Here is a 25,992-nt window from a genome sequence, read left to right on the forward strand (position 1 = left end):
ATTTTGAAATTGCCTGGGCTTTTTAGGTGCATATATTTTTCTAAATTTGGGACGTTCTACTTTGTTACACACCCAAGAAATAGATTATTGCTTTAATCGATGAAATCTTTCAAACTTGAACTTCGTTCATGGTTCGCTTACGAGCAAGTGAGCAACCAATCTTCATATGAAAGATACAACCTTCCAGCCCTTGTCATTGACTTTTTTAAATATCTTTGGGGTTTAGCAATTGACCTTCCTAGTTTACCTTTCGGTGCATTACCCTTATAGCTACTGTTTGACTTTTGTCTCGAGAAGTTACCATTTGGCCTATAGTTCAGTTTTCGTCACACGGTGCCTTGAGGACCTTTAGAGTGAACATTTGGCTTAAGGTTACCTTTCGGTACGTTTTTTCACTCTTTAGACCTATTTACCTTTCAGTTTAGCATTTTGAGTGGAAGATTCACCCTTTTGGTTCACTATTAGTCTAGTGTTCTCTTCTTGACTTTAACAAAAAAATTCCTTTAAACCTCCATTGCTTGAAAGGCCAAACTATTTGGTCAAGTTAACATGTGAATGAGAGATGGAGTCAAAGCCAAGTCCTACTTTTATGTTTTTGCAAATTTATTATTTTCTCAATAGTCTTGGATGAATTGGTAAATGTGGCAATCACTGCAAGCAAGTTATGCTCTCTAACTTCTCTTGATTTGCACTCATTCCTTAATTGGATTATTTCAGTTTCAAATTGGCTAAACTTTTTAATCATTTCAAAATTTTTAAGCATTATAGCTTTGAAATTTTCTCGTTCTACCAATAATATACTATTTTATTCTTTAAGCTTGGATCTAGTGCTTTTCACATTCTTAAAATCCTTCATCAGTACTGAATCCATAGGATCAACACATTCATTTTCACTACTGGAATCTGAATTAGAAGTTGAGGTTGAGTTTACCTCATCCTTCTTGGCCATTAGGTGGAATTCTTCACTTTCACTTTGCTCGTCAGTGAATAGGCAAATCAATTCTCTATCATTATCCAATGATTGAATTTCACTACTCGATCTTGAAGTATTTGAGATCTCTACCGACTTCTTGGTTTCATCAGACACAAGAGCTTTGCGTCGCCCACTCTTTGGATCACTTCTCAATTTTATGCCACTAGACTCTGTTGGAGACTCTCAGACCATTGTTTGGTTGCTCATCAATTTTTCTTTGATGCTTGCTTACTATTGGATATGGACATTCCACCTTGTAATGTTCTGGTTTGCGACAATTGTAGCACAAGTCAGCTACTTCTTCTAGTGTTTTTTGCTTTCGTTCTTTGATAGGATCTTTTTCTCCTTACTTCTTTGGAAGTTGTTCTTCCTCGTGAACCTTTTAAACTTTCTAACAAACATAGCAAACTGGCCAGTTAAGAAATCACTAGCAGAATCTACTGATCTTGAGAAGGTTGATGCTTGATTGCAATCATTGTAGTCGATTTTGGCTAATAAGTTTCCTCTTCTTCCTTGTTCTTCATTTCAAACTTGTATCCTTTGAGATTATGGAAGATATGGGCAATAGGCATCGTTCCGAGGTAACGATGGTCTCTCATGGCAGTGACCTTCATCTCCCAAACCTTTGGTAAACCTCTCAAGATCTTGAGGTTTATAACCTTTTTGATGATTTCTCGATCAAGGCTCATTATTTCGCTCAACAACTTCATGAACTTGATCTCCATTCAATGATGCTCTCTCCCGAAACCATTTTAAAATTTTTGAATTTCTTCATTGCAATGGTGAGCTTGTTGTCTTTTTCTTGTTTATTTCCCTAACTTATCTACAATAAAACTTCACATATCTACGTGCATTGCCAAAACACATTTCTAATTCGGGGAAATATAGTGTCATCCACGGCTTTGAAAAATATGTCTTTGGCTATATTGTTAAGCTTGTTCCTTTTTCTTGTCCTCCCATTTTCGCTCCCTTGGGTTTGGGAATATACGAACAAGTGCAAGCGGTTTGAACAATCATTGAGTTGACCTTCAGAATTTCTACTGAACTGCATGTAATACTCTCGCACATCTCGTCGTGGATGGCTGATAAGGGTGCCTGCATACATATCTTTCAGTCATCAAATCTATCAATACTAAACATTAGATGCTTGTCAAGAAATCCAAAAAATGTGCCAAATAAAACTTTTGAAAATTTGGACACCAATTAACTAATTATCACTTAAACATACTATGTTCTTTTCTTTTTATATAAATAAAACCAATGTATTAAAAAATATATCATTATAAATTTCTCACTAATTAGATCTTTTAAATGACACAATGATATACTTTTTAATATATCATATCAATAATTGTGTGATTGAGAATACTATAGTGATTTAATAGACTTCTAATAATGACTTGATAGAGTTATAATAGTGAGTTAATAGACATACAATAATATCTTAATAGACTTGCAGGATGGACATGTAATAGTGATTTAATGAATCTATAGTAATAATTTGATAGACTAATAAGTTGATGGACCTGTAATACAGTAAATGACTTAATGGATTGGTATGTGCACTAAAAAATTTCAATATAGATATCATTTAAAATATTTTAATTAGAGTTTTTAATGATATATATTTATTTATACATTAATTTTATTTTCATAAAAATAAAATAAAAAAAAAAGTTCCAACAAAATAATTAAAAAAAATTAAATATTATTTAATATATTTTAATTATGACTCCTGTGTTTCCATAGCTAGCCATAGCCCATAGGAACCAAAATTTATATTGATAAAACTATTATCTGTAATGCCCTCAAACTATTATCTGTAATGCCCTCACACGCAATCATTATATGATTGGACATGATCTACCTTATAAGATAAATTTAAAGTACATTTTTAATATATTAAATGTTTATTTTTTAAATACATATTATTTGTATACTTAAAATTTATTACTCCGTATTTGATATACTACGAAATAATAAATCTTCAATACATATATAATATAACTTCAATATATTAAAATGAACATTTATTCATGTCTCAGAATATAATTTGGCCCTCACACAAAGGCCAGGCTAGAAAGGTCTCTTCCCAGCAGTTATACCATGAATTCGGGTCCACCTTGCAATGTAGATTCAAGTCTAAAATACACAATTTACATACTGAATGTTCACAATTTACATATTGGATGTTCACAATTTGAATTGTGAACATTCATTATGTAAATAGTGAATATGTAAATTGTAAACTTTTAATATGTAAATTATGTATTTTTAAACCTTAATTCACCTTATAAGATAAACCTGGGTCCAATAATAATTTGCGATCTCTTCCTATAATCTCCCAATCGTTGGGGAAAAATTCGCCAATCCCCAGAATTATATTGGGGATGGATCATATAAAAAACAAAGAGGTCTTCTTGGAAGCATACGATCCAATTGATGTTTATTTTTTATTAGCCGCCTTGTAACGTCATTTCTTACGATACATAAAGATAAGGTTGCAATTCAATGACCCCTAATCTCATTGCTCTTATTTTATTTTATATGAATTATATTTGACTTCAACTTCAATCATATCATTTCTACTTCACTAATTTTCCATCCATATACTGGATTTACCTAGAAAATATCTAACGTCACACACAATAAATTATAAAACATTAAACAAATTAAAATGTAATTTCTTGACTCTGTCAAAGTCCTCCACACCCTCCGTCAAATAAAATAATAAGTCAAGTATTTCCTCAAAGTTGTCACATTAATTAAAAGCAATAATCCCAACTCTTCCCCCAAATCTGATCAGAATAATAATTAAAAGCAATCCATCAATACGCTGGATTTACCTAGGTGTTTGGTAAATAGCTGTTAGTTGATTTGTTAGTGGATTTGACAGTTGATAGCATTAGCTGATTGTAGAAAAATATTTGGTAAATTAGTTGTTAACTGATTGCTGATTACATGCAAAATGACTTTTTCAAAAGGCTAATCGAAAAAATTACTTTGAGTAGCTTTTTGAATTTTAGCATTTTGGAGCAATAAATTGTTACAAAAAAACTAATTTATCAAACATTCATTGATTTTTTAACCAAGTCAAACAGTTAATAGTGGTTAAATAAGTTAAAATTGATTGATAAGCTAACTATGTTACCAAACAGGGTCATAATTTTTTAAAAGATAGAAGACCACAATGTATAATACTTGGTCAAAGTAAAACATTTTTAATATTTAGAAAAGTATTAGCACTATGAGAATTTTAACAGTAGTTGACGGTGAAAGCTAAGAATTTTAGCAAGTGTAAATGCAATTCGACAACAAGTACATATATAAGGAATTTATAATTAATAGTTTGGCAAGAAGGAATCTATAATTAATTATCATTAGCCAGCTTGATTGGCGTGAGTGGCCGTACCACCGTGCACTCTCATCCCTTGAGGTCGGGAGTTCGAACTTCGAACACCCACTGCTAGAAAGTATAGAATTTCTGACCACCTAAAAGTGATCTTAAATCAAGTCGAAAGTCTTGTTCCGACCACTTTTGGTACCGGAAAAACCTTTGTTGCTATTTCCGACCACTTTTTGCTTTTGACTTGATTTAAGATCACTTTCAGGTGGTCGGAAATTCCACAATTTCCATCAGTGACCCTCTCGAATATGCGAATGGAATTAACTTGACTATGGTGTGAGTTTAAAAGTGTCTCCTACATATAAAGTCTGTTCAGGACAGCTCATGACACCCCTAATTAATTAACGTTTCTCATCGGCCCCTACAATTTTCACTCCCTTATGTTGCAAAAACTCATATCAAGGAGTGTCGAATATGATTAATTTTATATATTTTTCCTTTCTTTTAATTAATCTTGCTTTATTCAAACTAATAGGAAGGATATGATTTATAACATGATTCATATATGGACAATTTATATTAATTAATTCTTTTTTTTTTTGAAAGTTATATTAATTAATTCTTAATTCTCATTTTTTTAAATACTTGTATCTGTTGTTACATGATCCTCCCGCCTCTATATATCTCTATATATAGTGAGAGAGAGTGTGTGTGTGTGTGTGTGTTATTGCAGGGTACTGTGAAGGTAATCATGTCTTATGAGAGTGAATTGACGGAGGAGGAGAGTGTAGGGACCAAAGCAAAAGAATCAAATGAGGTTGGTTTGAAAATGAAGGCTATTATTTATTTATTTACTTATATTTATTAAAAGAATCTTCCAATGCTAGAAGGTTGTCTACCACTCGATATATTCCATTATGATCAACGAATCAAATTCCTTTGTTCTGCATGGTTTTTCAAGCCTCCCCACTTAGACTAGAATTCCAACTTGGATTTATTTTTAACTTTTGAAAACGACTTCTGCTTTTTTTTTTCTTTTTTTTTTTCAAGAAATAAAGAAATAAAATTATTATCATATTGTTAGGCATTAGGCAAGCGTATGTTATGTATATATAGGGGGCTAAGATATGATTCCTATGTGTACCGTGTACGTGCAGAGTTTTTTTTTTTTTTTTTTTTTTACACAATTATAATTTTAAAAAGTTAATCGTACATTTGAATTGTACACTACTTTTAGAATTTTCTACTAAAAGTGCATAATAGAAATTTTAAAAGTGTAAAACAGAACCCAAATAAATAAAGGCTCTGTTTGGCAAACCTAGCTGAAAAGCTATAAGCTAGGAGCTGAAAGCTGAAAAGGAGCTGAAAGCTGAAAAGCTATAAGCTCGGAGCTGAAAACTGAAGAGCTATTAAGCTAGCTGTTATGATTGAAAGTGTTTGGTAAAATTAGCTTTTTGATAAGCTGGTAAATGTAAAAAGACTAAAAAGGACATCTCCATAAAAGTTAAATTAGTTTGTTTACTTATTAAAATTTAACATTTTGTCTTTAAAAAAAATATTAACATTTTGAAATAAAACTATTAGCATAATATGATCTATCATCTCATAATGAAGTAGCAATATATAATAATAATAATAATAATAATAATAATAATAATAATAATAATAATAATAATAATAATAATAATAATAATAATAAAATAATAATAACAATAACAATAACAATAACAATAACAATAACAACAATAACAACAATAACAATAACAATAACAATAATAACAATAACAATAATAATAATAATAATAATAATAATAATAATAATAATAATAATAATAATAATAATAATAAAAATAACAACAACAACAACAACAACAAAAACAACAACAACAACAACAACAACAATAATAATAATAATAATAATAATAATAATAATAATAATAATAATAATAATAATAATAATAATAATAATAATAATAATAATAATATTTGTGGTGAAAGTTGCGGATAAAGGAGAAGAGAAAAGGGTTTTAATTGGGAAGGGTAAATTATGTCATTTCTTTAAAATAATAAGGATAAAGATGGAAAAAAGTTAGGAAGCTAGGAGCTTATTTTGAAACGCTATCTAAGGTAGCGTTCCAAAATAAGCTCTTATTTTAAGCTAGGAGCTTATTTTGGGAACATTACCAAACAGAGCTTATAGCTTATTAGTAGCTTAAAATAAGCTATAAGCTCCTAAATAAGCTCTGCCAAACAGAGCCAAAATACTTAAAAACATTTTAGAAAAAAACTCAAGAAGTACACAAAAGAAACTCTAACAATACGTTTGGTTAACGGAATGAATCTTGAGGTAATAGGAATGTTATTCCATAAGGAATGGAATAAGCAAGGGATAGAATATGAATTGTATTCTATTGTTTGGTTCGCGGAAGGAATAGACTTTAGGATTATATTACAGTGTTGGGTTGATTATATTTAAGGAAGAGAAATGAAATATGTTTTAAAAGACATAAATACCGTTATAAAAATATGTGATGGTGGCGATGGTGGCGGTGGTGGTGGCAGTGGCGTCGGTGGCGGCAATGGTGCTGGTGGCGGCAACGGCGATGGTTGTGGCGGTGGTGGGCGGTGCTGCTGGGGTGGTGGTGCTGGTGGCGGCAGCGACGATGATGACGATGGTGGCGGCAACGGCGATGGTTGTGGCGGTGGTGGGCGGTGCTGCTGGGGTGGTGGTGCTGGTGGCGGCAGCGACGATGATGACGATGGTGGCGGTGGAGGTGCTGGTGGTGGTAGCGACGACGGCGACGGTAGCAATGGTGGTGGTGGTGACGGTGATGAGATAGGAAATAAATTTAATTGGGGGGTAAAATAGGAAATAGAAACTTTAGGCTATTCCTGAAAACTCAGGAATAGCCTAATACCAGGGGGCCCTAAGAATCTCTATTCCCCTTGCAAGGGGAATAGGTCATTCCCGGGAACAATGTTCCTAGGAATACAAGTGGTTACCAAACATAGGAATAGGCCTATACTGATAATGCTATGCCATTCCAGGCCTATTCCGTGAACCAAACAGCCCATAAAAGTACAAGTTTGCATGGTGCACACAATAATCATAATTCGCATTTTATTCAAAATTATTGATGGGTCATGAGACCTTGGGTCGGTTGTTATACTGCGTACCATGGTCCGAAAACGGCACCTTTTCTTTAAGTAAAGAAACAGTAACCGTTAAATTTTAACAAATTTTGTATTTTTTGTGTGTTCATAACCAAATGAAATTACAGTGTATCTAAAATTAAACTAAATAATTTGTCTCGCATATTGTGTTTATATTATCAAATTAAACTGTAATTAATTTAAAATGATACTTTAGTTGTGTTGAAATAAAACTGCAGTATATATAAAATGAAACTGAATAACATGACTCACATATTGAGTGTATATATATATTGTCAAATAGAACTCTAGTTGAATTGAAATAATACTTTAGTTTTGCAGAAACGAAACTACAATATGTATAAAAAGAAACTAAATAATATGTCTCACATATTGTGTGTATATTGTTAAATGAAACTGTAGTTATATCAAAATGATACTTTAGTTGTGTTGTGATGAAACTACAATGTATATAAAATGAAACTGAATAACAGTTTCACTTATTTGAGTGTATATTGTCCAATGAAACCGTAGTTGAATTAGAAGTATAATTTAGTGGTGTTGTGATAAGAGTCATAAGACTACAGTGTGTATAAAATGAAATTCAATAACATGTCTGACTGTAATAAGATTATTGTATGTATAATGTCGAATGAAATGTAGTTGGAACAAAATAAAACTTTAGTTATATTGAAATGAAACTACAATATATATAAAATGAAACTGAATATGTTATACAAACAAAACTAATTACGCGGAACGGGTGCCGTTTCTTTTCATTAAAAAAACAACATTGTTTTGCACCATGGTCCACAGTAAAATTTGCCCAAGCGAGTGTCCATCTTTATTAATGAGGTGTTGACCCAATAAGAATAATGAAAATCTATTGGGCTCAAGAAAAGAAGGAAGCATGGAGCAAAATAATTAAGCTAAAGAAGTGCTATCAAGGGATATCAAATCGTCGACCTCCACTGAGCATCTCACGTTCAACCCACCAAACCACTCTATCTTTTGTGTATTAGAGAGCAGGAAGCTCCACTTATACATGCAAAGTGCGTTGTAAGCAAAGTAGTTTAGGGGGGGGAGGGGAGGGGAGGGACATGCATGTATAACCAAGAATGAAGACTAACCGATGACGTACACTTGTCAAGCATCCAGAAGGTCTTCAACACTATATAAGGCACCCTTTCCCCCCTTAAAAGTCATCCCTTCGTCCTTACACTCCTCCTTGGTCTAGTGGTATAGGTTCTTATCCTTCAACCCTTACTAGGAATCGCATTTTTTCCCCTCTTTTTCTCCCACCTCTCCATCATATGTGGCCTATAAAAATTGAACAAAAAACCCTAACACTTGAGGATGGTCTTAGTAATGATATAACTAGGGGCAAGGAGAGATATGAATACCAAGACCTATACATAGGGTGTAATAGCAATATACGTTTTCCTAGTATATATAGCATTCTTTACCTTAATTGACTTCAAACTATTTCCTGGCCTGGTCCAGGTCCATCCTTTGACCAGGAAATTAGGTTGCAACTTACAATGTTCCATCACCTATAGAATATATTTTTTTTATAATCAAAGAACATTTTTTGGTAATGAAATAAAAAGTGTTATTGAAATTCTTTAATGTGACAATTTTTATGAATAAAGATAGTTATGTAGTGAACAAATAAAAATGAATATATATCCTTATTAAACAGTACGTTTAATCCCATAAGTCATAAAATGTAGGCATCTAACTTAATATTACGACCTCAAATTCAAATTTTCACACTATGGTTCAATTTATACATGATAATAGATGTAGTTTATCTAATTATACAATGACATTACTAGTTCGGAAGCATTTAAATGCTAATGACATTTTACTTCATTTTCTTCTGCCAAAAGGGTTACTCAATAATGTCTCAACGGACAGGGCCAAATACCGGTGCGTGAAAGGGATCTGTCTACTTTAGCCGTAATTCTCATACTGCCGCCCCCGAAGTTTGAACCTTGATCTTTGCTCTCAAATACTGCTTACTAAACCATTGAGCTAAATCCGTGCAAACGATATTCTACTTTATTTTTCAGTTGGGGAAGGAAATAGATGCAACTTTTAATGATGTTTATGATGGTGTGGGAGAGTAAATACGATTGTTTTTTTTGGGTTGTTATAAGCCTTCTTTTCCATTTAGTTAGGGAAAAAAAAAAAAAAAAACTCATATGTAGTTGGTTTTGTTGTGAGTTTTTGCCCTTGTTTCTTTAGGAGTTGGGTTTATGTATTTTCTTTGTCTTTATTTTTTTTCTTTGTGTTTGCAATAAAATTCTCTGTGTGAAAATAAAAATCAAAAAATTGAATACAATGTAGGGTCTTTCAAAAATATATGCAATTTCTTTTAATTAAGAATTGAAATTTGTTGAATTTGGAGTTCTGCAACTTTTTTCAATTATGTCTAGAAGGTGAGGAATTCAACCCTCATGGTTTTCATTGACGTGTATATTGAAAATACAAATCCTGATCAATTTTTATTAAATTAAAAAGAAAAAAAGTCAATCAATCACAATAACTAGCTAGCGGTTGTTATACCGTGGACAAGGGCCCGAAAACATTACCTTTTTTTAAAGTAAAGAAACGATAGCGGTTAAATTGTAACAAATCTCGTATTTTTTGTGTGTTCATAACAAAATGAAACTATAGTGTATTTAAAATGAAACTGAATAACTTGTCTCGCATATTGTACGTGTTTATATTATCAAATGAAAACTGTAATTGAATTGAAATGATACTTTAGTTGTGTTGAAATAAAACTGCAGTATGTATAAAATGAAACTGAACAACATGTCTCACAAATTGAGTGTATATATATTGTCAAATAAAACCATAATTGAATTGAAATGATACTTTAGTTTTGCTGAAATGAAACTACAATATGTATAAAAAGAAACTGAATAACAGGTCTCACATATTGAGTGTATATTGTCAAATGAAACTGTAGTTATATCAAAATGATACTTTAATTGTGTTGTAATGAAACTACAGTGTATATAAAATGAAACTGAATACTAGTTTCACATATTTGAGTATATATTGTCCAGTGAAACCGTAGTTGAATTAGAATTATAATTTAGTGGTGTTGAATAAGACTACAGTGTGTATAAAATAAAATTCAATATCATGGCTCACTGTAATAAGACTATTATATGTATAATGTCGAATGAAACTCTAGTTGAAACAAAATGAAATTTTAGTTGTGCTGAAATGAAACTACAATGTTTTTTTTTTTAAAAGGGAAACTACGATGTATATAAAATTAAACTGAATATATAATGCAAACAGAACTAATTACGCGGAAGTGCAAAACGGGTGCCGTTTCTTTTAGGCACCATTTTGGATCATGGTCCACAGTAAAATTTGTCCAATAACTATAGTAAATGGGCTAATTATAGCTTTACTATTTTTTATTTAAAAATAAAATAAAATAAAATACATCTTATTGAAATTCAGGCGATGAAAGTCAACCTCGCATGTATTGAATCTCAGATATACTAATACGAGAAGGCATCACAAATCTCATAATTTGATTAGTCTTTTTTATTTTTTTGACAAGTGATTAGTCTTTTTTATATTATAGAAATTTATTAATATTATGAATTTAGTTTAAGTTACGATAGAATTATGTTATTAGGCTATATGCATATTTGAAATATCCTCCCTTTTAAAAGTGTCTTATTTCTAATTTCTATATCACAATTCACCATTATTTGCTATATACGCATTCAGTTCAATTCATTTTCAAAATATAATATAAAAATAATTTAATACTAAAAATAACATCTAACTTTATTATTTTTTTTAAAAAAAAAACATTCCAATAAGTCTAATGGGTCATCATATTTGTAAGGACAGTAAATCTTGTAATCTTTGTAATGCACAACTAGATTAAAATGGAAAAAAAAAAAAAAGAATTAAGAAAATAGACATCAGCTTGCAAATCACACTGATTATATTACGGATGTGCATATAGTCATAATAATCATATAAGATGCATGGGATAATTGAATTTTTTTTTCTCAACTCAACTCTTCTATTTCTTTTAATTCTTTAAAAAAAAAAAACAAATATGTCCTACTTAAAAGATATTAATTAGATGCATTCTTAAATTAAGGAAGTATTATATATTATGTAGATATATAGCAGCTAGGAATTGAATAATACTAATGAGGTAATGGCCAATTATGGACCATTTTGAGGGCCCTTGTGATGGCTTGTTATGATAGTTATTATTTGTTGCTGAAGAAAAGAGTAAATATCTTGAGTTACACAATTAGAAGAGCAAATGTTATCGTGTAGTATGAAGGTTTGGAACCCCTTTTTTTTGCCTTAAAGTTTACTCCATGTAGTATAATTTTGTTGTTATTGGAATAAAAAATAAAAATAAAAAGAGTAATATTACGTGTCCAACAAAAATCACTATATATTATTATATTTTATTAGTGTAATCTCCAAGCGATATTTAAATATATTTAAAATTAATTTATTATGAATATTATATTATGATTAAACAATAATAGTGAAGGTAGACATGTACTCTAGGGTATATATATCCAGCAGGGCCTCGCCCTTAGAGCTATACTACGGAGGTAAATTGCAAAATGATTCAATTCAGACCTTCCATCATCCTTAACCCCCACACTACTGCCTCCAGTTGTGACCTTTAAATCAGGTGACGAACAAACTACACTAAGTCGCGAGGGCATATATCTTTTTCTCATAATCATACAAGGAGTTCTTTTAGTAAAAAGATATATAGTGTTAACTATTATATTTGTATAGCCTATTACATTTTTTTTTAAAATACCTTAGTGGCAACGTATTTTTAAAAAATTTATGTTGGCAAGTTTGAATAATCCTCACTGTTGAAATAAAATATGTAAAATTTAGGATGATATATACTTTGTAAATTAGAGGGAGGAAAATATTATAGATCGTGTAGTGACTTAATTAATTAATCTATAATAGTTACTTAATGAATATGTAATAATAACTTAATGAACATACAATTATGATTTAATATACGTGTGTATGTGTTATTTAAAGGGAAAATGGCGAGTTTGGTCCCTGAGTTATAATGGTAGTGACGACTCAGTCCCTGAGTTATGACCGTGTCCATTTTTAGTCCCTCAGTTATGAACAAAGTGGCGCATTTGGTCCCCGACCATTCAAATTGGTGGAAAAATTTAAAAATATTTAAAATTTTAGGGGTAAAGTATAAAATTCACATTTTATTCACTTTATTATATTGAAACCACTTTTGCAATATTATTTTCAATTTCCTAGCATTCTATTTCAAGGTTTTTCAATTCCAAAAATAATTCAATAATCTTCGTATGACTTGTTAGTAACCTGAGTCTCGTATGAGGAACATGTGACTCAGTACAAACAAGAGAATACTTTTGTAACTATAATCATGTAAAACATACCATACTAAAAGTTTCTGATTTCCCTTACTAAACATAATGGTAATCAAAGTATAACTTTTGAAATACAAGAAGATATCAAAATTTTCGGGTTATTTTTATAACAAATTTACTAGGAGTAACTTGAAATTTTTAGTATGTAAAATTCTTTCGTAAGCTCTACAGTAACTTAATCAAGAATCGTATATCCTGACAATATATGAAAATTATATATATATATATATATATATATATATATATATATATATATATATATATATATATATATATATATATATATATATATATATATATATATATATATATCCATCACCTTCTCTATCTTCTTAAAAATCAGAGTAATGAATGAAGAACCTATGACTCAGTTATGCAAATTATAAAAAGTTTTGTAACTTCTAAAAACGATTATTAACTAAACTATTGCATATTAAAAAAAATTACATACTAAAAATCCCTCAAGTTATTCCATTGGTGAATTTATCATAAAAGCAACATGAGAAATTTGACATCAATTTGTATCTCAAAAGTTCTGGTTTGATAACCTTTGTTGCTTAGTAAAGAAAATTATAAATTGATAAGATAATGTGTTTCACACGTATGAAGACAATGATCAAGTGTTTATTTGTTTGTGCTAAATCTTAAATTTGTTATACGAGAGCCAGGTTCCTAACAAGTCATACTAAAGTTATTGAAATGCTTTTAGAATTGAACAATCTTGAAATAAGAGGCTAAGAAAGAATAAAATGTGAATTTCCTACTTTACCCCTCAAATTTTAAATATTTTTTTAATTTTTCCGTCAGTTTTAACGGTCAGGGACCAAATGCGCCACTTTGTTCATAACTGAGGGACTAAAAATGAATACGGTCATAACTCAAGGACTGAGTTGGCACTTGGGTATAACTCAGGGACTAAAGATGCAATTTTCTCCCCTATTAAATATATCCAAACGAACTACCCGGCCTTCAGCTCTATTTCATGATCCCTAGCCTTTTTTTTTTTTTTTTTTTTTTTTGAAAGGAAACCTAGCCTTTTTTTTTAATATACAAAACAACAAAACTATGCTAATGTTACTAGAAACCCACGTGGCAGCCTCCCATTTTTGACCAGCAAATACATTCAATTCTTGGCTGCTATGCTAACTGGCTCTAGCTTCACACTCGCTCTCCGCAATTAATTATCTAAAGCCTCACATGTCAAATTAATATTAATATTTTAACCAAAATTATTGTGTACACTGATTTTTTATCCACCTAATATTCTTTATAATAATTGCACCACACCTTGTATTTAACAGTAAATAAACTCTTTTCTCTTCTTAAATTTACTCCGTACTTAACTTTTTGACGACGTGATAGTAAATTTATTTATATTTATTAATTACGTATGAATAAATTGATTACACCATAAATGAAAGAATAATTTTACTTAATATTCAAATATCAAAAAAAGTAAAATTAAATAATGTTAAAAAAAAGTGAATATTTTTAGGCACTTTAAAGGGAAATATAATATTAGTACTTTTTTAGTAAGAGTTAATGTTATATGTGGTTCTCCGAGTATGGTGATTTTATCACGTTGTGTAATATCACGTTTATAAATAGTACAGCAAGTTTTATTGTAAAATTAATAGCGTAATCTTTAATTAATATAAAATGATAGATATGGAATTAAAACATGATATTGATTACCTCATTACCAAATACCAAAATTAATTTTAATCAAAATTCGAACTTATATTTCCAGTAATCAAAAGTTTTTATAATCATTATTCCTTACTATTCTAAATTTGACCAAATAATTAAATTAATATTTCCAGTAATTTCTTTTTAACAAATCAAATAATAAAATCAATCTTTCTATTAATTATTTTTTTATGAAATTTTAATTCTATTTTTTTCAAATATTTTTCCCCAACCAAACTGGACCCAATAGATTCTCCAAGTAATTACTTTTGGATATTACTATAATTAACCAATACTGTACAAGCTGGATCGATAATTAAGAATGTTTTGATACTTTTGACAAACAAAACACCCATCGTCAAAGTTGAAACCCTAACCCTTCTCCACGAAACTTCTTCAACCCCCCCCCCCCCCCCCCCCCCCCCCCCCCCCCCTCTCCCGATATAGATGCATTTCCTAATGGATGTATATATACACACTCCACATATATACAACCTCTCTCACCTTCATTACATCCACCGCCGTCTCTGACCGGATTCTTGAAAACTCCGGCGACTCTTTTACACCTTTCACTGATTATTACAACGCAGAGCATGATCCATGGCGGGTCTTACGAAGAATAAGGTTGTTTCATCTAGTATCTATATGCCGAAAAATGGAATCTTTTCTCTTCCTAGCTTCGTCTTCTTCCTGGTTCTCTTACTTTTATCTCCGGTGGTTCCACGCGCCGCCGCTCAGCAGCCGCAGACAGACAGCAACGAGTACTACAGGAACTTCAGCCCGTCAATGGCGGTCATCATAGTTGTCCTCGTGGCTGCCTTGTTTTTCATGGGATTTTTTTCCATCTACATCCGCCACTGCAACGAGTCGTCCGCGGGGAACAGCGTGCGGCAGGCGCTGTCGATGCGGCGGAGGGCGGCGGCGCGTGGGCTCGACGCGTCGGTGATAGAGACATTCCCGACGTTTACCTACGCGGAGGTGAAGGAACACCAGATTGGGAAGGGAGTGTTGGAGTGCGCGGTGTGTTTGAACGAGTTCGAAGACGATGAAACGCTGCGTTTAATCCCCAAGTGCGATCACGTGTTTCACCCCGAGTGCATCGACGCCTGGCTCGAGGCGCACGTGACGTGCCCGGTTTGCCGAGCCAACCTCGCTCCTCAACCGGGTGATGAACCGGTTCAGACCCCCGAGTTGCCAACACAAGACGGGCCACAAGAAGACGGTAACGATCAGGCACAATCCGAGGAGATTTCGGTACATGTAGTGAGCGATCAAGAGCAACGGCAACAAGACGGTGAGGGAACTGTCGTTAGAGCGAAATCGGTTAAACGGAACTTGAGCTTCAATGTTCCAAACCGACCCCCTAGATCGTTTTCAATAAAACGACCTAAAATGTTCAGCAAGTTTAGATCACACTCGACCGGACACTCTTTGGTTTTACCAGGAGAGAATTTGGACCGGTACACCCTAAAATTGCCGGAGGACGTTAGGAAGGAGATGATGAACCGGGCCCGGGTTAGGAGTGTGGCCGTGCATTTACCGAGAGACGCGAGCTCAAGAAGGGGCTATAGAACCGGTACCGGAGAAGGAAGCAATCGAGGCGGCCGGTCTTATCGTAGGATGGACCGGTTGGACGGGGAAGGCCGGTCGGACCGGTGGCTTCAGTTCTTTTCACGGTGGCCGTCGATGAAATCACCGAAGGTGGTTGCTGATAACGGCGAGGCTTCCTCATCCACCGGAGGGAAAACAGCCGTGAGAATGCCGTCATTCAAGTGTCTAGAACCCAAAGGAGATGAAACCGAGTTAATGCCATCTAGCTCGGCTCGACCGCCGGTCTAAAATCAAATTCCGGTTCAGAGGCAACGACAAAATTTGATTGTCAAAGGAGCGCGGTAGATGCCTCGGGCGGGCCCCACTTTGAAAATTTCATGCCGCGAGTGGAGAAAAACTATTGAGCACGAAAAGATTGACTTTTGACTTTTTGCGCCGGTTCTTTTCTACTTCTTCTAGAGACTAGAGACTTTATTTTACATTTCATTTTATTTTTTCATTTGTATGAATAATTAAAATGTACTTTTTTTTTTTATGACTCCTTATAGTCCTTTCTCTATCTTTTATTTTTAAACCTGTGCATAGTTTTGTACACATATATATATTCTTGAAAGTGAATGTGAAATTTCTTGAAATATTTTGTTTTGGCAAAATCAAAGTGTAGTGTGTTCAAAATTAAAATTTTATATTTTTATTTTTTTTCAAGAATATTATAAAGCTCAAATGACTTTTTTTTTCCTTTTTTTACAATATAGATTGTATAAAACTATAAATAATGTGTTAGTCTAAAAGTAAAATTTTGTGGAGTATATTTAGAATTTAATTTGTATAAAGTGTATGAAATGATGTTTGAATGAAATGTGTGTTCCCACTTGTAGCATGGAAAGATAATTTAATACGAAACAATGACATTTTGGACGGCATATGATCGAGTTATTATATTTGGTTACAACTCAAAATAATTAGAAGGACAATATTCATAGATAGATCGAACTTATTGATTTTTTTAAAAAAAAAAGAGTAATCGAGTGAATGGAGGATGATTTTCATATCAAAAGTCAGAATGTCACGAGTTCAATTTTTATCAATATTATTTCGATCGAGTCCATTACACATTCTAAATCAGTAATGTCGGAGTGTAGGTGACTTAGTTTGTGATACATGTGGTTAGTTCAACTCACTCTAAATTTTAATTAGTTATGATACTGAATGTACGATGAATAAAATAATATGCTCGGGATCCTCCGACAATGGGTCGGTACTCTCTGAGCATATAGAGTCGATATAGAGTAGGTGAAAAAAGTCCCCTCATCAGCAATAAATGTTGTATTTATAGGAGAAGAGATGGGACAAAATTCGAGTCTCCGGTATGGAGGGCACGTGGTGCGCATGCACGGGCCAAAGTCGGGGCTGAAGAGATTTGTGACACGTGGTGCTATATCTCTGACAAGGCTGGCATACTAAAGTCGGCCACCTGGTACCGACCTATCAAGGTCGGTCCCCTCGCACGGCCTAAGAGACCGCAGGCTCTTCCAAGCATGAGGGCGGCGGGAAGAGATGATCGGGAAGTTCGAAGGACTCGGTCGGGCTAGGTCGGGTTGTGATCCCTAGAGAACAAGGGCCAATTGCCGACCACCAGGTACACAATCTGGTTATATCCCTATCAGGTTACAAGACACCAACAAGGCAAGAAAGTATAGTATGTTAATTGCATATTTTAAAAGTTCAAAAATTTAATAGACTTTTTGTATAAAGTTCAAACGACTTTTGATCGTTTTTCCTTTGAAATATTTTTTGAAAGTAAAATATGTATTTTTTAAAAAAAAAAAAGTAGGTAACCACATCACGTCACATGCATTATCTAGGCATGTTTCTTGTTGCTTTACTTATTTAAAGAAAGATAACAATTCACTAGTGAAGAGAAAGTTTCAATTTACTAGAGAAGATCACAACTACTCACTGAATAAACCTGCATATTTAAATATAAAAAAAAAAAACTTTTTCCTTTTCAATTTTCTATTTTTTACAAAAGGGAAAAAATAGAGATCACTTGCTACCCGTTTTTAATAGCATGTTTGGTTTACATAATGAATTTTGAAGGTATATGTCATTTTTCACCAAGAATGGAATAACCAAGTAATAGAACATGAATTTAATTAATTCTATTGTTGGGTTCATGAAAGGAATAGATTCAGAAATTGTTTTCTAATATTTGGTTAGATAAATTAAAAAATAATAAAAATATAATAAACATTCAAAAGACAAAACTACCATATATATAGTTATTCCTCTTGTAAGGGAAATAATCATTACAGGAATAGTATTCCTGTGAATAAAATGACTTACCAAATGATAGAATATGGCTATTTTTGAAAATGTTATTTCATGGCCAATTCTATGAACCAAATATGGTATAAATGTATGAAGTGAGAATTATGTTTCTCAGGTTTATAATATAAGGTTAGAGATATTTTCGGCAATTGTAATAATTTGGAGAAAAGCTAAGGAATCTTCTTCTTCTAAAAGGTTGAATATCCCATCCTAAGGAGTTTTTACACTCTTTTTCAACAGAGCATTTGGGAGGATATTAAATCACGGTGACTTAATGGTTTAGCAGATAGGGTCAAATATCGATGCGTACAAAGGATCTGTCCACTTTGGACATAACACTCACACTATCGCTGCCGAGATTCAAATATAAATCTTTTCTCTCAAATACTATCTACTAAACCAGTGAGCTAAGTCGGTGCCGGCAAAGCTCAGGAATATTCCTTGGAATATGTATGGCTACAACTTACAAGTTATTGAATACGTGGATGAGCTAGAAAAAAAAATGATTAAAAGAGAGAGGATAGCCACATGAAAAAGGATCTGAATATTGTTTCATCACTACACAATTCTACTTTCGATCTATACACTTTTATCTTTTGTGACTACTTTTAGCCATTTTCTAAGTATCTTAAGAGATATATGTTGACTTAAGTAATATATATATATATATATATATATATATATATATATATATATATATATATATCAGAATATAATCTTAAGTATAACTTTGTGACTCACCTAATGTCATTATTGTTGGTGTTTGGATTAATGGCTCAATTGTGAAATCTTAATTAAGTTAGTTGGATATTTGATTTGATAATAACCACAAGATTTCAAGATTAATTTTTAGTGAAAGTTATTTGAATGAATTGCATTGAATTTTGTCTATAAAGATAAAAATAGTAAAAATTACATATTTTCTTGAAGTGTCACTTATTTGCATTGAATGATGGCTTGTGTGCCTCGTGTGATATATGATTTGTTGAATGTTCTAGTAGGGTTGATATGTTCATGTTCTGTCATTATGTTGCCGAATTTTCGTGTGCTGACCGGAAGACTTGAACTTATTAGAGAATATTGCACCTGCATTTCTGCATTTATTATTTAGAATATTTCATTATGTATGTTTAGACCGACTTGAGCCTTTCTTTATTTTATTTGTTTCATTTTTTAAACAAATTATTCTGTGGATCTGGATCCACCTTGCAATATAATCAAAACACTTGTCCAATTGAGGAATTATTTCTTGAAGCATTTTTTGGTATGGACTAACCCATATTCTTCACTCCACATATCTCAATCTTATTTGAGCAACAAATTATTGTGTGGACCATGGTTCAGATAGTTGTGTAGATCAAAATTCAAAATGACGTTAAATTTTATAAGTTAAAATAATGTGCTTTACGTGTTAAAATAATATATATTCTGTGTTAAAATAATATACAGAAGTTTCATTATTTTTAGTTAAAATAATATACATTATGCTTTAGAACAATGTATATTATGAGTTAGAAAGATATATGTTATGTATATTATGAGTTATAAAAATATATGTTACAATAGATTACGTGAACGAAAATTTTGCATAAAACAAACATCTTTTTTAGACCGTGATCCACACAAAAATACTCCATAACAAAAAATATATATATAAAAATGAGAACAAATATTCAAAAAAAAAAAAAAATGGAAATTATAAAAAGGTAGAAATCCTTAACAATTCAATTCAATTTTAAATCAAGACAGACAAAATACTTGAATATGAACACTTGTAAACATAACATTCAACAAACCATAAAATTTCCCAATCTGACAAATTAAACTTAAATCTCAAAAGTCAAAACTGTCCAAGCACAAACCTAACTTCTTTTCTTTTTCCATTCCAAATCTTCCTTTTACAAAACAATTAATAGTGTACATATAACAGCAAACATTTTTAAAATAACTTCAACCGAATATAGTCCCTAGGAGCTTCAAAACTTCCCCATCACAGATGGGGTATAAACATTAAAAAGAGCCTACAAAATTAATCTCCAGATTTGCAAAATTTCTCTCGTCCCGGACACCAGTAGCATCATAATCTGTACATCTATTAAAGGCCAAAAAGCATTTGGGTGTATGAAACAACCAGATGACTAGACGAGAGGGATATATCGACTCATTCTCAAGAACGAGTCTTTAGTTCCAAAGTGTAAATCCATACCATATAGGTCTGTTCTCATGCTGCTTTGAAGTTTTGAGACAAAACTCTGTAATATTCTATTTGCTGCATTCCAAAAAGAGAGAAAATATTATTAGGAAGTACAGAAGATATATCTATAAAATGACATGAATGCAGGAATCGTCCAAACCTCCACAGAAACCGAGGGAGTAATTTTTTTCCGAGCCAATTCGAAATGCACATCTTTAATGGTAGTTGATACGCCATATACGCTCATATTTGATGACGATGATTCCAACTTCTCATCAACAGCGGCCATAGCAGCTTCAAGCATCTATTAGAAAAAGCCAACATTAAATCAGAGTAATTGGTCAAAGCGGGACATCAAGGTCTCCCTTGATACAAGGGTATCCATAAGAATCGGGAAGAACAAAAGAGAAATATCGTGGAAAGATGAACAAACCAGTGCTGAGAGGTCAGCTCCACTTAGATTTTTACAAGAGTCATGTCTTCCTAAGGCTGCTAAGTCTACGCTGGGATCTATAGATTTTTTTCTTGCAAGAGCTTTTAAGATAAGCCCACGTTCATCTGGACTAGGTAGTGGGACATAGAGGAGCTTTCCAAACCTTCCAGGTCGTAACAGAGCCCTGTCCATTGCTTCTGGCCTAGCAATATAGTAAGAAGAATATCGACGTCAAACAAAATATTGTTTTTATCTTAAATCATCAGCACAAAACACCCCAAAATATCTAAAATAGAGATCTCAACCTATTTGTTGCTCCAATAACATAAACGTCCTTGCGTTGTTCTGCACCATCTAATTCTATCAGCAACTGCAATAATTAGAAAAGGGCATCACTCAAGTAAACTAAAAGTCAAGTATATAATCAGATATTTCCATGAAAAATACAAAACAAAATTACCTGGTTCAACATCCGCTCTATAACATAGCTCCCTTCTTTATTACGCTCTGTTGTCAAAGCATCCACCTATTGAAAGAGGGAAAAAAAAAAGGTATCAAGAGAAAAGTATATATGTAAACAATAAAAGTCCATAGCCAACATTGAGAAGATCAATATACACACATCTTCCTAAAGCACAAAAGTTTTCCCATAAAAACATAGGCTTGCAGAACATATATAAAACTCAACATAGTAGAAAGAGAAAATGACAGTAAATTGTTTATACTTCAAGAAGAAACACAGACCTCATCAAAGAAAATTATGCATGGTGAACATGTCCTCGCACGGTTGAATAGTGTCCGGATGTTAAATTCTCCTTCACCAACATATTTGCTCAGAAGTTCAGGTCCCTTGACAACGAGCAATAATAAATATCAGATAAACAAACATATAAAAACGATCTGGTACTTTGGAGAAGAGAACTAGAGAGAAACCTTGACGTGTATGAAATTTGCTCCAGCTTCATTAGCAACAGCCTTTGCAATCAATGTTTTCCCACAGCCTGGTGGGCCATAGAGCAAGAAACCTGTCTCCAAATCCACTCCAAAACCCTAAGGGAATATCAAATGTTGAAACAAAACAAAGACCACTTCAATTTTCTAAGTACTTATTAAAAATAAAGAGCCAAGTAAAATAGGTGAAGAAAACAAGAAAGCTCAGTAAATAATACAGAAAGTAGCAAGGCATCGCTTACAATAGCATTACAGTCAGTGAAACTACATAATGCTTCTTATAAAGCTTATTAGCAAATAACAAGATCAGAAAGGAATACATTTAAGATGGAATGCAGATTCTGGCATATTTTGTTCACACAGTCCTTGTTAAGAATAACATGAGGTTACATATTTAACATTAAAAAAAATGGTTGCATTATACACTGCAGTGCTCATATTTGAAATTGTAAGCTAAAATAAATGATCATAACTTAAGAAGAAAGACCTAAGCATGTGGTTCAGACATGAGAACCAGAATCATTATTGATTAAATGAACAAAAAAGAGGGGGATTTGATTGAAGACTTATGATGGGAGCATTCTTTCATCAAATGTGAAAGAATGGGGATTCGATTCCAATTTACGAGGCATTAAAAATGAATGAGCAGATGCCTAATCACTTTTTTTTTCTTATTCTCCCCTCAAAAGTGGCAAACCAAATGCGTCTTAAATTTGTTTATCTTTGGACCTCTACCATTACAAAAAGAAAAGCCTAAAATCTTTCACCTATCTAAATGGGAAGGAAGTTAAACAATAGTGCATTAGAGCTCATAAAGACCAACATCATCCACCTAATCAATAGAACTCTAGCGTTATCCCTTCTCAGTAAAAAAAAATGTCAGTCTTTAGCATGACACGGCAAGATCCCTCATGGTTGGAGTTTGGTGACAACTGTCACGGGATGGTGGTGTGGGAGATAGGGAGGGGAAAGAACAATGCAGGAATGGTCACCTAAAACATAGATTAACTAGCCAATTTGTTGATATAGATAAATCACAGCGTAAAATATAAAAATTATTCAGTACAAGAATTAAACACATACAACTAATTACCTCATAAACTTCTGGATACTTTATACGTCTAACAATATAACGGTCAAACTCCCTCCTTAGCAATTCAAGCCCTCCAACGTCTTCCCATTTAACATTTGGAATAGCAGAAAAACCTTCTCTCCTAGAAGAGGGTTGAACCATTTTAACTGCTTCCTGCAATCAATCAGGCAGAGAAGTCATCCAATGCCACATTAAAGTGAATATAGAGTTCCCCAAAAATGAAATTTGTGTGTTTTATGGATGAGGGAATATCATCAGAAGCAGACCAATTTTAAGCATTAAAAAAATGGTAAGAGAAATCGATATGTGTATAGTCACACACCTGCGGGCTCAAGGAGTTAAAGGTGAACATAAACTACACAATCTAATAAGATGCAATTATTGAGTACTGAACTAAATGTCATTTGATTAAAATGATTTGAAGTTTGAACATATGTTTAGAATTAAAACATTGTCTTTCTTTGGTTCCAAAAAAGTGTTTGTTACTTTTATTATTTTAGTGGAAAAATTGGGGGCAAGAGGCTTCGCGCGGCACAGGTGCAAACATGTGAAATAAAATAGTACGACAATCTCTCTGCAACACATACCTCAAAATCAGCCATGGTAATGCTGACTTTTTCCATCTCTTCAGGGGACCATGGTTTTTTCCACCATTCTTCATTATGTTCAACACCAACAGGTTCTTCAGAAAGCTCAGTCTTCCTCTGGTCTATAATTCTCTTCATTGCAAGGTTACCAGCCTTATTAGTCAGTGCACCCAAATCAGCTCCAACAAAGCCAGGGGTGGACCTTGCTATCTTCATGAGATCAAATTCACCTTCAACTTTAAGATTACGTGTCAGCACAGACAAAATGTCAGCCCTAGCATTCTCATCTGGAACGCCTAAAACAATCTCACGGTCAAATCGTCCAGGCCTCCTTAATGCAGGGTCAATGGAGTCAGGTCTGTTTGTAGCTCCAATAACTAAAACATGGCTGGATTTGCCATCATATCCTTCTTGCATTGCATTTCCATGTCCACCATCAACACGTTCTGAAGCAGAATTCCCATCTGCATGTTGCACATTTCTATGTGATTCATCCATGCATGTCATCAATTGTGTTACAATTCGCCGTTCCATTTCTCGCTGCACATTTTCTCTTTTTGAAGCAATGGCATCAATCTCATCAATAAATACAATAGATGGTGCTGTCCGGTTAGCTTTTGAGAATAATTCACGTATATTCTCTTCTGATGCACCTGCAATATCAACATTTGTGCACTAAGCAAAGCTTCAAAACAACAAGCCAATAAAAGCAAAGCAAATGAATGCCACAGAGAAGAAACAGCCCCCTCTACTGCCAATGGCTTCATTTTTTTCCTTCAGTGCTATTTTAAAATCCAGCTCATTTCAAGAATAAATAAATACTCATGCAGCAAGCAATAAGGGAAAAGATATAAGAAACAGAACAATGAACTATTTACACAGCAGAAGTTCTAGGGAAATGGTTACAAGGAAAATCATATATATCTTTGAAAATATATCAATGCGTCTTTGCAACCTTACACCTACACCAAGACATACAATGGCACTATTACCTCAGACATTATGATTTTTAGCAATGAGCCAATGAGTTCAAATTGGATATATTGGTGCTTCTGAAGTAGAGGCTTAATCTTGTAAATGCATTGCTAATCCTTTTGAAATATCACACATTCTCAATGCCACTTCTTGTTAACGAAATTAACAATGTCTTTAAGAATATTGAAATTACATGAAACCCAAAATCATTAACTTCATATACTGTAACTACAAAAACAAAACAGCAAAGAAAAGAAACTTTGCTTCACCTGAAATCCCGGAGACCAGTTCAGTAGCAGAAATCTTGTAAAAGGGAACTCCAGTTTCATTAGCAATAGCGTGAGCTAGCTTTGTCTTCCCACACCCCGGTGGCCCATAAAAGAGGATCCCTGACATTGGCCTAATTCCTAGATGTTTCAGTAGCTGTGGATGGTATAATGGAACCATGACCTCCATCTTCAATTCCTCTACCACAGAACCCATTCCTCCTAGGTCCTTAAATTTCGGCCCAGCATTTGGCTTGTCAGCATTGCTTTCAATCCCTATTCCTCCTAGTTCTGGCCCCTTTTTCCCCAAGTTAACAGCGGGCGAGGAGGGTAAAACTTGCTTTCCTTTCAATAAAGAAACTTTCTTTTTCACCTTATTGGCATCACTGTTATTCACAACCTCCACTTCCATAACTTTAGCGTTCGATTTGGGAGTGGTTTTTGCCTTCTGTTCGCTGTATTGGTTTCGAAGCATGGACCGCATCAAATCGTGCTTCGGCTCAATCTTCTCTCCGTAAACCGCATCCAGCGATGAGGATGAAGTAGGCGTGGAATCACTCCCGGCCTCAGAAGACTCGGAATCCGACGACGACAATTCCTCCTTCCTTTGCATATTCCTAAGATGTTGAGCCTCGATTTGCTGCAATCTCTTCTCGCTCTCGTCGATTCTCCTCGGTATCTTTCTGGGGGGATTCGCTTGGTCGCTGCTCTCATCGCTGCTGTCTTCTACCAAGCTACCTCTCGAATTGATGGTCTGAAGGACGTCCTGAACGCGTTTGGTGAATGGCTGCACCTTCTGCCGCCCATACTGGGGGTAAGCAGAGCGAAGATGATCTACGATCTGCTCGGCGGTGGAGTACTTGCTTCTACATGTTTCTATGTGTCTGCGAAGCGCCTGAAGGCCGCCGCCGCCTGACCTTCTTCCCTGCTTCATCGCCGTTTGAAGCAAGGGCTTATGGGACTTTTTCTGCCGCTCAAGTTGTTTATTTGGAAT

The 25,992-nt window shown here is 33.4% G+C and overlaps 2 protein-coding genes across 2 annotated transcripts; one reads left to right on the plus strand and one right to left on the minus strand.

Annotated features, from left to right (window-relative positions):
* Positions 1-15,104: 15,104 nt before the first annotated feature.
* LOC109182150 (E3 ubiquitin-protein ligase ATL31) lies at positions 15,105-16,805 on the plus strand. Its single transcript, XM_019332231.1, has one exon. It carries the CDS (start codon positions 15,218-15,220, stop codon positions 16,454-16,456), a length of 1,239 nt encoding a protein of 412 aa, XP_019187776.1. The 5' UTR covers positions 15,105-15,217; the 3' UTR covers positions 16,457-16,805.
* A 3,449-nt stretch (positions 16,806-20,254) lies between these two features.
* Positions 20,255-25,992, minus strand: LOC109182145 (cell division control protein 48 homolog C). The gene is made up of 10 exons (XM_019332218.1): positions 25,002-25,992; positions 23,758-24,410; positions 23,171-23,323; positions 22,060-22,176; positions 21,871-21,975; positions 21,587-21,652; positions 21,432-21,496; positions 21,127-21,328; positions 20,854-20,997; positions 20,255-20,768 (listed from the first exon to the last, which is right to left on the minus strand). Exons 1-10 carry the CDS (start codon positions 25,930-25,932, stop codon positions 20,721-20,723), a joined length of 2,484 nt encoding a protein of 827 aa, XP_019187763.1. The 5' UTR covers positions 25,933-25,992; the 3' UTR covers positions 20,255-20,720.

The sequence above is a fragment of the Ipomoea nil genome, unplaced genomic scaffold (assembly GCF_001879475.1).
Source record: "Ipomoea nil cultivar Tokyo-kokei standard unplaced genomic scaffold, Asagao_1.1 scaffold1043, whole genome shotgun sequence".
Lineage (NCBI taxonomy): Eukaryota > Viridiplantae > Streptophyta > Magnoliopsida > Solanales > Convolvulaceae > Ipomoea > Ipomoea nil.

Bases quoted from the DNA above. Each gene is read 5' to 3' on its own strand.
- LOC109182145 (XM_019332218.1), bottom strand. From the start codon at position 25,932: ATGAAGCAGGGAAGAAGGTCAGGCGGCGGCGGCCTTCAGGCGCTTCGC. The intron at 21,976-22,059 runs GTTTCTCTCTAG...CTCGTTGTCAAG, and splicing joins CAAATTTCATACACGTCAAG to GGACCTGAACTTCTGAGCAA. The intron at 21,497-21,586 runs GTAATTTTGTTT...TAATTATTGCAG, and splicing joins TAGAGCGGATGTTGAACCAG to TTGCTGATAGAATTAGATGG.
- LOC109182150 (XM_019332231.1), top strand. From the start codon at position 15,218: ATGGCGGGTCTTACGAAGAATAAGGTTGTTTCATCTAGTATCTATATG.